At 29.1% G+C, this 13,512-nt stretch overlaps 1 protein-coding gene across 1 annotated transcript in view; it reads right to left on the bottom strand.

Moving 5' to 3' along the window:
* Positions 1-224, bottom strand: part of LOC129911359 (cuticle protein 16.5) — a 30,921-nt gene extending 30,697 nt beyond the window's left edge. Inside the window, exon 1 of the mRNA XM_055989129.1 lies at positions 89-224. Coding sequence (XP_055845104.1) covers positions 89-100 — 12 coding nt within the window. The 5' untranslated portion in view covers positions 101-224. The remainder of the gene's footprint in view (positions 1-88) is intronic.
* Positions 225-13,512: the final 13,288 nt, after the last annotated feature.

Below are 13,512 nucleotides of genomic sequence, written 5' to 3'. Positions count from 1 at the left end.
CAGAAAACACTTTAAAAAAGTTTTGTGTTTCAAATATGCACTTAAAGAATTTCATTTCGTTTTATTTATATAATCCTTCAAAGCGTACCTTAAATGCCATTTTGATTTTATTTTATTTAATAAATATTAACTTTTTATATCACAAAAATTGTTATGTTTTATCAAAACTAAAACGTTTTTTTTTTTTTTATTTGAGGGCAGATATTTGTTATTGAGTAACAAAATTAAACTGATTCAAAGTTGATTCTTACGGTTTTATTTATAGGTGGTTTTGGATTAAAATGAAAATCGTTTGACTGCATGTATGCAGTAGTGACAGCAACAAGCCAGCCAACGATGGTGGCGTTGTCTAGCATCAATTCAATACCACGTGGTCCAAGAAGAGGTGGAAGCTTTTGGATGTAGCTATACACACCACCTAGCCAAATCCAATCAACGGTAACAACAAACAAACAACAAACAAACAGACAAAAAAAAAAGCCCAGGGAGGTGGTGGAAGCGATCACCATTAGACAGAGGCCTTTTTAGTGCAAAAGTTGGATCTATGGGTAGCTCTTGTAGATATCAAATAGAAAAAAAAAACAAACTGCACGGATATATGAATGCATTGTATCTGAAGTAGTTTAACAGTGTTTCTTTTTTCTTTAGCAACCATGTGGAGCCATGTTCCAATTGAAAAAGTTGATCTTTGGGAAAATTACGATTAAATCGGCCCAGCATGTCTATGGTGTTTGACTATTTTTTTTTTTTTGTTCATTTTCCTTTATCTTTTTTCTTTTTATTTACCATGAGATTGTTTTTGTTTTTTTTTTTTTTATTTTTGAATGAACAATTTTTTTACGTCCATTGTGTGCAGTATGAAAATGGGGGCTTTAATGGCCTCCTGACATGGTAAATAAAATTAAAAGGAACAAAAAAAAAAAAAAAAACACAACTTCGGTTGGTTTATATCTTGACATCATAAGATTTTGGCCTACAATTTTTTGGTTTTGGTTTTTTGGTTCAATCCTAGGCCTAAAACTTTGGTCGTTATAAATCAGTCGACGGTTTTTTTCTTATTTTCATTCTTTATATCAGACACGATTTATTTTAAATTCAATTGTCTAAGAAAAACATAGTTGGAGCATAAAGTTTGTATGTTAGCCATGATGTGTGTTTAATTAATGCAAATTGAATTTTTTAACATTTGTAAAAAAAAAAGTTTTTATAGCAACAAAAAAAAAAATACAAAATTGCATATTTTAGTGGGGTGGAAATTTGGGGCTGGGTCGCTTGTCAAAAAAGTGATAAGTTGAAGAATTTTCAATATAATGACAGTTCTATGGATAAAAAAATAAGAAGAAACCTGTTGAGGGGGAATTTTTATAGATATGGTTGATTTTGAAAGTTGTTTAATTTTAAAGAGACTTTTTTTTTTTTTAATGCGTGATATATTGTGGGCACAGTTTATAACCCGCACAATATGTCTTTAGAAAATAAAATATATTCTGTGAGAGGGTAGGCATACGCAATAATGCAATATAATGAGATGAAATATGTAGATTAACTTGTATCAATTATATTGGCAATAGAACAGGATTTATGCATGTGCGTGTAGGATTTCTGTAATAAGACCAAATAATTATTTTGAAAAATGGATTAAATGATCAAATCAAAACTATCTTAGATCATTCGAAAATTCTTTTTCTCAGCTTCTTTGGGGATTATAAGGATAGTAACTCTCAAACTGAGATTGTTTTGCCAAATAAGGGTGAAGTCCATAGGTCAACAATCTATACTTTAAGGTTTTCATATTTGTGTAGGCCGAAAGTTATAAGATCAATGCAATGAACCACAGTTCAAAATGAGATTTAGGTAGCACAGAGGGCCACCTAACGTTTGACGTTTAATTAAATGTTTATGAACAAAGAAAAATCATTCAAATTTCAACAGCGCCGAAGTTTTGAAGAAGGTATGCAATTTCATGTCCTCAACAACAAATAACTTTTGGAAAACGAAAATTGAAACGTTAAATCTTTTTGTGTATTTAAGAATTTTTCAAAATTTTTCAAAAAAAAAAACTTACCAAATTTCACTAGTTTACAAAAAAACAAAAATGTAAGGAAAAATTGTTAAAAAATTACAAAGTCAGTAGACTTTGAAAATCCTTATTTGATCTGATTTTAGTCGCTTTCCATGTCCACCATATAGAAGATAAAGCATCTTTTTTTCATAAGCTTAATATTTATAAATGCTTGGAGCATAAAAATTAAAACTGCGATTTTTACTGTTTTGTTGAATAGTTTAATTTTAATTTTTTTTTTTAAGATTTTACAAAAAAATAAAGGATCTATATCGAAAAATAATTAAATTTTGGATATAGGTACATAGATACTCATTTTCCTTTAAAAAACTTAGCTATTCGCTTATTTTCATCATTATTTGGTTATTTGAATGACCAATATGAACAAAAGTAACAATTTTATTACTCAAGATATTGCCCGAGTGTAAAGCAATTTGGAAAAAAAACTACGATTATATTTAAAAAATCATATCATATATTTTATTTTTTTATAATAATTACAAAAAAAAAAGGCCGTGGACAAGTTTTGAAAAAATTAGAGATATGGACGTTCAAAACCTTGAAATTTTAAGGTTTGAGAAATAGTTCACCAAAAACACTGGTCTGCAAAATTTAACTTTTTTTTTCTCCTTCAAATAATTTTTTGATATTATGAAAGATTAGACTTTCCTGAATCTAAATCTGGTTTCAGAAAAATTCTATCACGTACCATTTTGTTGTTTTCAAAAAACGTTTTTTAGAGACTATTTTTAAGTTTTATTTTAATTAAGGATGTTCGGCACTCAAAATAATTTGCCGAAAAGTTGATATTCTTTCCGTTATCCCAGCTTTTTCTTTAATTTTGCTCATGGATAGGGCTGAATTCGAAGCTTTTCTTATAAATTTTCTTTTTTCCTGAGGTGTTAAAGCTTTTATTGTTCCTCCCTTGACGTTTTTACCGTAGGAGGCACTGTCTAAAAAATGAATCCTCTCGAAATGGTCACTCATCCTATTTTTTTCGCAATGGTGCTTATGGAAAAATCTTTGGAATCCAACGTGTCATTTTATCCTTTTTCTTTCGCGCTCAGAACTTTTTTTTTACAGATTTTGAATAAAATCACTAAAAAATTACTCCTTGATGCTTAATCTTCCAAATTTAATCAAATCAGCGCAATAGATCTCGCCAAACTAACTAATTTAAGGTGTGCGTCTAATCATGTGAACCAAAAAAAGTCCCCTTTTTTCTTACATCGGAGACAAAAAGGAATAAAAAGTACCGTTAACTTCCACTCACCCACTATTTCTTTTTGTTTTTCTATTAAGAACTAAATAACCATTCTTATGAATACAATTTTTTTGGTAATTCTTCTACACACCTACAAAAAAATGAAATTTTGGCAAACGAAAATTGGTGCGTCTAACCATGTGAATCGCACTGTATATGCCAAACCTACTAAACTTACTTAAATTAAGATATCTCGGAGAAAAAAAGAGATATTGAGAAGATTGAAACTGAATTTGAAAGAAAAAAATAAGTTCTTTTATAAACCGTTACAATTTTAAATGAAAAATATTACGTTATGCCAAAATATTTCTTCGAAAACAGCAAAAAAATGGGTTTTTGAGATTTTCTAACGAGAATATCTAAAAAACGTGACGTGCTAGATAAATTCTTCGGATTCGGAATCAGCATACAAAAATCCTTTAGAAAAGTATAGTTTTATTTAAAGGAGGATTTCCTTGCAGACCAGTGAAATCAGCACGAAAGGTATTTGAAATAATATTTATGTTATTAGAGAGCAAAAACAAATAACTTGACACGTATCAGCCAAATTTTTGATTTAACTTAGTTTTTTGGCTTCTTTGTTTTTTTCAAAAAAATTACAGATTTTTACATTTCAAACTACACTATTTAACAAACTAAAAAAATTAAATTAAATTAATAGGTATTCTTTTCTAACACATCTGGTGTTTTTAGTTTTTCTTAAAAAAAAAAAAAAAATCATGTGTGCAATTCACACTTTTTTGAAGTAAAACCTTAAAAATCATGTAAAAAAAAACGAAAAAATATAATTTGTTTTTATTACATCACTTTTTTTATATGACAACCTATAAATTTTATACCATCTGAAAGCTTATTGTTTCAGCTCAAAATATTAATATCGACCATGTCTATACAACATCTACAAAAAGAGCTAGAATTTGTTTAACCCAATTAGTTTTCATAAAAAAATCAAAACAATCAATCTCTTTTCTCTTCTAACGCCATTAAATCCATTTTTTAAAAGACAACCTTTAATAAATTTTATATCATTATTATTTCACCTTTTATATCCCTCTGTCGGCACACGGGTGCGAATTTGGTAGGACAAAAATAAAAAAATTACGATTTTTCAAAAAAGTGCTCATAAAAAAGTCTCTTTATAAGGGTGAAAATATTTTTTTTCGGAATTGTGAATACAATATTCGAATTCCTCTGAATATTCTACATCAATTTCATACTTGATCCTCTGTAAAATATTGTGACCGATAAAAGTTCTAGCGACATGAAAAAGTATAAACCAAATTCGCACCCGTGTGCCTATCACGTCACAAAAAAGAGGTGTGCCTACAGAGGGATATTACGCTTCAATCATATTTCGACCATGCCTACAAAAAAAAGTAAGAATTTTTTAAAGCCAACCATATCGAAATTTCGAACTCAGAATACGGTACTTCCTCTACTGTTGGCTGGTCATCGGCAACAAATCTTCACAGGTGTTTTGAGGTATTTTTCAAGTTTTTCAATTAAAGATTATATATAAATTTGTTATGTGCTCTATATCAAAAGATCTGATTTTTCGTGTCGCTTTTTCGTTTCATCTTGTTTCAAATCACTACGATACTAAAGAAATTTTCAATTCAAAAATCGGATGGTATAAATGTGAAGATTAAGGAGCTAAAACTAACACTACCGTTATTGGCGTATATCGTGTTAAGGACTTCACAGATTTTGTTCAATATTTACAGGCAAATATTTATTTTCATTTTGAAAAATTATCTATATTCAAATTTTCAAAAAAAAAAAAAAATTCAATATTTGTTTGTTCCTTAAATTTTTATATTTTTGCTCCTATATCTTACCAAATCTATAAATGTCCAAACTCTAATTTATGGTTATAGCTAATAGATATGAATATTCTTTGAACTATAAGAGTAAGCTTCATGATCAAGTCACACATTTTAATTTTTAAGTTTTTTCAACTTTAATTTGCAACATTATCAACGTTGACAATATTACATTTAATGTTCCATTTTTCCCTCAGTGTACTTTTTGTAGTGTTCGGCGGTAATTGAAGAATACATTTTGCTAATTTATTAACCGATAAATGATAGGTATACCGAACATTTCAAATTTTAAGCTATTATTTCTAGATTGAATTCTTCTTTGATTTTTACTAAGGCCGGATAAGAAATATAACTTCAAAAAATATTGTTACGATTTTGGCTAATGCCTATGGTGCGGCGAGGCGGGCGGCGACCCCAACGCATGCATTCTTAAAGAAATTTTGGTATAAAATGGTTCGAGCAAACATTCTATCATTCAACTATAAATTAGCACCTATATAGCTTAAAGCAAATTCAATACACACCCTAGCCAAAGGCAACCTATTAGAAACTATTAAGTCCATTCACATCGAAACTATTTTTTATCCTTTACAGTTTGCGGGTGTCAATTAAAATCAAAAGTTACATCAAATATGCAAATGACGAATTTAAAATATATACCCCAATTAACTTTCAACTCGAAAACTGGATGCAGCTTACAGCCAACTAAGTTAATTAAATAAAAAAAATATACCTATATAGTATATCTATATATAAAAAGCTTGAAAGTTTTTTGAACTCTATGATGTGAGACGAGGTCAGTTTAGTGTAAACAAATGTGAGACTGCTGCAGTGTGGACTAACTTTATGGAGTTTCGCTTTAACACTCTTTGTGAAGAGACATTTGGTGCTTATATGGTTGAATGCAATCTGGAGCGAAAGGATATAGCTTTAAATGCAGCAGCAACATGCTGTACAAACATGTATCTGTATTTATATTCATTCATATGCATGTGATGTTGTTGTTGTTGGTATTAGTTTTTATGACCCAATTTGCAGCAGAAATTTATGAATATACACCATAGGAAAGTTTGGTCAAAATGAATAACAATCTGCCGATAACAACTTGTGGTAATGTTACCGTTTGATGTGGTTATTGTGTATTAGTGATGGGAACTATCGAATGATTTGAACTATCGATAGTTAGTAATTGAATGATTTGAACTATCGAATAGTTTATTCATTCATTCATTCGAATAAAAACAATCGAATAAAACTATCGAATAAAAACTATCGAATAAACTATCGAATAAACTATCGAATAAATACTATCAAATATTCAGTAAAAAAAGGAAACAAACAGTCGAGAAATGACCACTGGAAAGGATTTGTTTCCTTTTCTTACACTTTCTATTTTTGCTCGTCCACATGCAAAATTGCAAATATCAAAAGTATATACAATAATTCAAACCAACCACACAGTTGCATCATATTTTTGTCTAACCCATTAACAACCCTTTACAAAATCCACTTGTTGACACAGATACCTGCTGTTTGTGCGTGCGCGAATGTTTTGCTTCTTCCGATGCCATGTCTCGTCAAGTGATTGAAAAGATGGGTTTTTCCACTAATTAGGATCATAAACTATACACTGGCTAAACAATGAACATGTTCCCCTTTCCAGGCCAAAGAGTTATTTTTTTCTCTCTTGTCACTTTTTTATGACACCGCACTGACCTACAGATAACTTCTATTCTTTTCATGCACCGTGTCGCCTTTTTTTTTCCTTCTTTACCGCCTTTGTTTTGAAAATATGGGCACTCGAACATAAAACACATAAATTCAGTCCTGAAATCTTTCAAGATATCATTTGGAAGATCACACAATATGTGTATCATCATTCATCTTCCTTTTCAGTCCTTCCTTCAAATGCAGATAAAATCATTTACAATTAAATTGTGAAATCAAGAGAAAAAAGAAAATAGTAGAGAAATAAAATTATGACTGAATCAAAAAAAAACAATCTAATAGACTGGAAGAAAACAGTAACTGAATATAAAAAAATTCAAATGAAAAAATAATCGTTTGAAAAAAACTATTCAAATGAAAAAACTATCGAATAAAAAAAACTATTCAAATGAAAAAACTATCGTTTGAAAAAACTATTCAAATGAAAAAAACTATCGTTTGAAAAAACTATTCAAATGAAAAAAGTATCGAATAAAAAAAACTATTCGAATGAAAAAACAATCGTTTGAAAAAACTATTCGAATGAAAAAACTATCGAATAAAAAACTATCGAACGAAAAAACTATTCGAATGAAAAAACTATCGAATAAAAAATTATCGAACGAAAAAACTATTCGAATGAATGATTTTAAACTATCGAATGAATGAATATTTTACAACTATCGATAGTTTGATAGTTTTTATTCGATAGTTCCCATCACTATTGTGTATAGGCAGGGGTGGTGGACACTATATTGCATAAGCAAAATATCATATGCATATTGGAGTGTGTTTACTGAAACAGTTTTGACAGCAGCTGATAGTGTATGACAGCTACGGGTGATTTTGTGAGATAACAATGCTGTCTATTCTGACGCTGTTGTTACTGGAATTGTAAGTCAAAAATATTTATGATGAGCCTTATGTGTGCATCCTGCATCATCATCACTAGCTGTTGCAGTTAATTAAATTATTTGTATGCCTCACTGCCTCAATAAAGATAACCAATTTGTATATAACTCGGTCATAATAAAAGTAAAATTGTGTAAGCAAAAAGTTGCAGGAAATTTATTAAAAACAGGATCAATATTACGATGATTAAAAGTCCAAACACGAGGATGTTTATATTTAAGATAAAATGAAATTGGAGGAGGACTGAGGGGAAATGTTAAAAAGTGCGCTGCACTTCAGTTTTTTTTTTTTTGTCAACATCCTGTTGGTGGAAATTTTAACAAAATTGTTTCCCTATTCTATGAACTTAAGGGCTTATTGAATTACTAGGATGGACTTATCAAGATGTACATTGTACATGTCCAAATACTACTTTGCTTCCTTTTCTTTCCTGAAGTACCTATATTCTGAAATTCCCCGCTCAATAGTTCATCGAGCGTAATCTTGCATTTTAACAGTACACCAGAATATCAGAGATGTACCGATTACAAACAAACTGATTGAAAAATGCAATCTAAAAATGCAATATGGTGAACATTGAGTCAATGTTTAAAAAAAAAATAAAAGAAAACATCTTTGAATTAAAGGAAGCAACTTGAGTAAAATTAAATTACTTTCAAACTTTCGCCTTAGTTTCAGTAGGTACTTGGCCTAGTGACTCAAGTATTGTAGGATCGATCCTCAAAGGCTGTCAGTTTTTCTTGTTGTTTTTAAAAGTTTGCTTTATTTAATGTTGATCGCTTCTATTCAGAAAATTTTTGGACTCATCCATGAGCATAACTTGCCACCATTTTCAAGTCAAGCTTGACGGTGCATTATATAGTAAAATAAGGTCCTGCTATTTTGTATTTTTTTTTTTTTTTTTTCAAGCAAAAGAGAGTGGTTCTATATTTTTGGTGGGAAGTATGTTGTTAGCGACATTTACTTGTTTTCAAATAATGAAAAATTGATTATTTAAAATAAAGTGAAATATATTTTCAAACATTTTAAAGCGGATGAATGAATTAGCAAAAATGGTATGAAGCATTTTTGGCGACTCTCCAGAGGGATTTTTGGTTTTTTTTTTTACCAAAAAAAAAGTCATCACAATTTTAGAAAAAATAAATTTTTTTCTAAAATGACTCTCAAAAACCTCTAGATCATAGAAATGTTTTTTTGTGTTTTAATTTGGTTCTCTTCCAAACTACCAATTCGACTTTTTTTATAAAAAAGTATTTAAATAAATATAAATTTAATAATACAAATTAAAATTTTAATTTTCGATAAAGTGACCTTAATTTTTTGTTTTGAAATTTTGGTTTAAGCTGTTTTTTAAATTGCTCCAATTTTTTTTTTTTTTTTAATTTTCAATTTAAAAAAATCATAAATTTTTTTTAAAAACAGCTCTAACGATATTGAAAATATTTTTTTTTAAACGCATCCTAATAAAAGATTAAAAATGTTGTTTGTTGACGAATGTTTTTTTTTTTATTTATTATTATTTTTTTTTTTTTGTTCAAAACATATGGGATTGCGACATCACTTTGTAAGATTTTTGTGCTCACTTTTGCATTTTTTTTTTGTATATAACTCACGTAGTTTCACTTAAAATAATTTAGTACGTACATATACCTACAGTTATTTTACTAACTGATTTTATCAATCTGAAAACTTTTCATCGTCAGATTGATACAAATATCAACAATAAATTTATTTTTATTTCTAAATTATTAAGGATTAGAATATTTTCTTACAACAATTTTAAAATCTTAATTGATATTTCTAGATATGAAATTTGTAATTGAAGATTTGAAAAGAAGAAGTGGTTTAATTTTTTTTAGCGGATAAAATTGTCAAATGACAACGTAAATTTTAGTAGGTATAATTGAATCGTTTATTTCAGAAACAGCATAAGTCCACTTTTTCCATAAAAATTTTTTTTGGTAATTTCTCATTAGTGTATAGTTATTCATCTTCTGAAAAAAATTAAGTATGTCAGACGCCCCAAAATACGAAAACTGAAAGAAAAGGGTTCAAAATATATGGAAAAATTTCACCCGGTGACAACATTTTTCAATGTTAAATACATGACTTTTTACCAGTTTTAAATTTGTTTGGCAGCAATCTTGACACGCACCCCCTTTTGTTATATATCTATAAAAAGGTAAAGAATTATTCTATCTATAGCTATTAAATTGATTCAAATTGTACTCAGGACTCAAAAGTTATAGCCAGATTTCTGGTGGTGGCAGCATTTTTAACTCTTGAATAATATGACATTTTACCAGTTTTAAATTATTTTGGCAAACATCATGACACGCAAGCCTTTAAGTTATCCATCTATAAATAGGTAAAGACTTACTCTATCTATTGCTATTTAATTTATTAAAATCGAAAGTAGGGTTCAAAAACTATAGCTAAATAAAAACAAAAGTTTTACCAAAAAAGTTTCGTTTATTTCAGAAACGACATAAGTCCACCGACTTTTAAGGCTTAAAAACCCGCAAAGACCTAAAAAAAAGTTTATATTTTAAAGCTCTCTAAATGCATCTTAGGCTAGATTATAACTCGGCATACCCTAAATTTGAAGTGTTGTGGAATTTTAAGTAAATAACAGTTTTTTGTTGCTCCTGAAAAATTTATGCTCATGGACTTATGTCGTTTCTGAAATAAACGATTCAATTGCCTTTCATCTTGTGCCAATAGTTTAGATTTTTTTCTTATTTTCTCTCATATCTACAAAAAAAGTTATATAAACCAAAAACTTTAATCGATCCTACTCAAAATAGGAATTTTTTTATTTTTGCATTATTCTTTTTGCGTAATAAATTCATTTATCAACCGAAGAAACTATTTTCATTGGTCTTAGCCTTAAATGAAGCCTCAAAAGTCCCTAGATAGTTCCGAAACCTACGCGTTCCGAACTTTCCACAGTAAGAATTTTATTTGCATTTTTGACGAAACGCGTTATTTTCCGCGCCGTGCAATGTAACTCAAAAACTAATGAAGCTATCGACTTGAAATAATATGCAAATTACTCGTTAACTAATTGGCCATTGCCTGAACCTAAATATAATTTTTATAATAAACATTTTTTTTTGCAATTTTTTTATCAAAAAACTATGTTTTTTTCGTTTTTTTCGTCTCTAATTTTTATTTAACACTTTTTTTTACTAAATTTAGGTTCATGCAATTCGTACCTTTAAATATATTTTATTTGAAAAAAAATTTTTTGATTATAAATAATTTTGTGGACTTGGGCATTACAAGGCGCAAACTGTAGACGCCATACTTTAAAGAGCTGTAGAGACGCCATTTTGTTTTTATTTTACTTCAAAAAAATTGTATCAATACTTCATAATGTCAATAATGTCATATACTTTTCCAAATTTCAGTAAATGCTTTCGGTTTTCCAAAAAAATTATTGAAAAAGCTGTCTTCCAGAGGGATTTCCCCCCTTTAACATTAAAATCGTAATTATAAATATTATATAGGTTTTTGTTTCTCCTTAACCAAAAAAAAAACTCTTATATGTTTTTAGTGAAATTAAATTTTTAGTACCAAAATTAAAGGTACCTACTCGCCATATGACCAAACTGGAAAATGTTGTTTTTGCGAAAGGCCTATCCCTACCTAACCTATTAACCATAACATACCTACTTATTAAAATCTTTTATTACTTCCAAACTGATTTTTTGCTATACCCATCATCACTCCAAACACAAGCAGAAAAGACCTTTGTTACATATTCTTAGTGATTTATTAATTATTGTTAAATAATATTTATGGTTAAATAAGCATCCTAAATCACTGTTAACGGCTAGCATAATAATGAAACAATAAATACACCCTTATACCTATATAATTTGTGTGAGCTAACAAAACATAACTCTTATAAAAAAAAAAAACTCCTAATACCCAGCCGCAAATTTTCCCCCAAATCCATAAATTGTTATCCACTTACCACTTATTTCCAATTAAATCCAAAGCCTGAAATCCTAAACTCTCATACCTCGAGTTGGTTTATCTTCGATCCGCAAAAATCAACACAATCATTTAATGGTCTTTTATATTTTTCTAGGCATCTAAAAACTTTAGTGAGAGTAGGAGGTGTTATATGCTGCATATTTTGAATGAGTAATCTTTTGATGTCTGTTGTGTCTGCCAATCTGCCTCTGTCTTCTACTTTTTGGCATCATAAAGCTTCGATGCCAAAAAAGGGAGACCTACTTTATGTCAGTTTGTTGTTGTTTTTGTTTGTTATTATGAAGACTCTGATAGATCTATATTCTATAGAAACGTTAAAAAAATTTCAAAATCCCTCTTAAGCATTTTGAATGTTTGAATATTGAGCGCACCCAATTGAACTTATGTTCATTTGGGTGTGTCAACATCACTTCAAACGCCTTCATTGACTTTTTGGATGTCTTTGATTTTTGTTTTTTTTGTTAAATATCTTGATATCTTTGTGACAACAACAACGACAAACAATTATAACAAGACGAAACTGAACTAACTTTTCAATCTATTAATTGGATTTCAGAAAAGACGATAAACTTTTCATAAATATGGAATGCCTGGAGTTTTATTTCCTCTTTCCGGTGTTGCTGCTGTTGCTGCTGCTGCTGCTTGCTCTTGACACCAATTTTGGAAATATTTCTGTTACTGAAAGGAAGTAATTAACCGGAAAATATTATACCGTCAAATGAAATTTTACTTTCCTTAAACAACAGCACTGATGGGGTAGGTACCTTCTTTTATAGAGCAGTGATAATATTATTATTAGCGGAAGCGACTTACAATGAATTTTAAAATCAAGACCAAGACCTTAATAGTGATTTGGAGTGAAAGTGAATTTCACTGTTTAAGTTAATTAAAGGTTTTTATTTTTATTGGCTTTCAGTGAAGATAATTGCATTTTTTTTCTCAATGCAATGGGATTTCTGAATTGTGTTCTTTTTTCTTGGAAAAATTATAGAATGAAACGAGTAAGAAAGATTTCAAAAATTTGCGTTTACAGATGAAAGCATATAATAAGTTTTGGTTGGCTTTATTTGATTACGAGAATTTTTCTTTAACCGAAGCTAATATTTGCGCCTCGTTTTCGAACTACAAAGAATTTTCACACAAGAATAACTTTTTGCCATCATACATCTCTACAGTTAAAAAAAATTGTTCCACTCATGAAACTTGGCAAAAAGTTTGCTTTTGGGATAAGAACCAAGTACATAAAAAGTCTATGAAAAAAAAGTTGGATGGAATTGTGTTTTTTCGTGGACAAGAGGGATGAGGTGAAGGTCAAAAATGTACTGACAAAAATTGTTTGTCGAATACCATCATATGACACATGTTTTCAAGGTTATTTTTGTATGCTGAATCTAATGACATAAAAATAAAGTCAATACGATTGCTCTAAGAAAAGTTATTGCCAATTAAAAACAAGGTTGCTTGTTTTTTTTACTTCAACAGGTAAAATATAACTAAAATCCATGTGAAAAACATGCTACACTGATGAAATTCGGGATGAAGGTTTTAAATAAAGCAGGGACATAGGATTCATAAAGTTCATAAAATTATTTTTGGTGAAAGGGTGTTTTTTTGATGGGTTAAGTTGTATGTGAGGAAGGCATAATAACAGCTGACTTAAATTTTATTAATTTTTAAAACTTGGTGTAAATGTTTTGGTTGGTATAAGAATTAAGAATCTATAAAGTGTACAACATTAT

This window comes from Episyrphus balteatus, chromosome 2, assembly GCF_945859705.1.
Source record: "Episyrphus balteatus chromosome 2, idEpiBalt1.1, whole genome shotgun sequence".
NCBI classification, from domain to species: domain Eukaryota; kingdom Metazoa; phylum Arthropoda; class Insecta; order Diptera; family Syrphidae; genus Episyrphus; species Episyrphus balteatus.
This window is presented reverse-complemented; position numbering and strand designations above follow the sequence as displayed.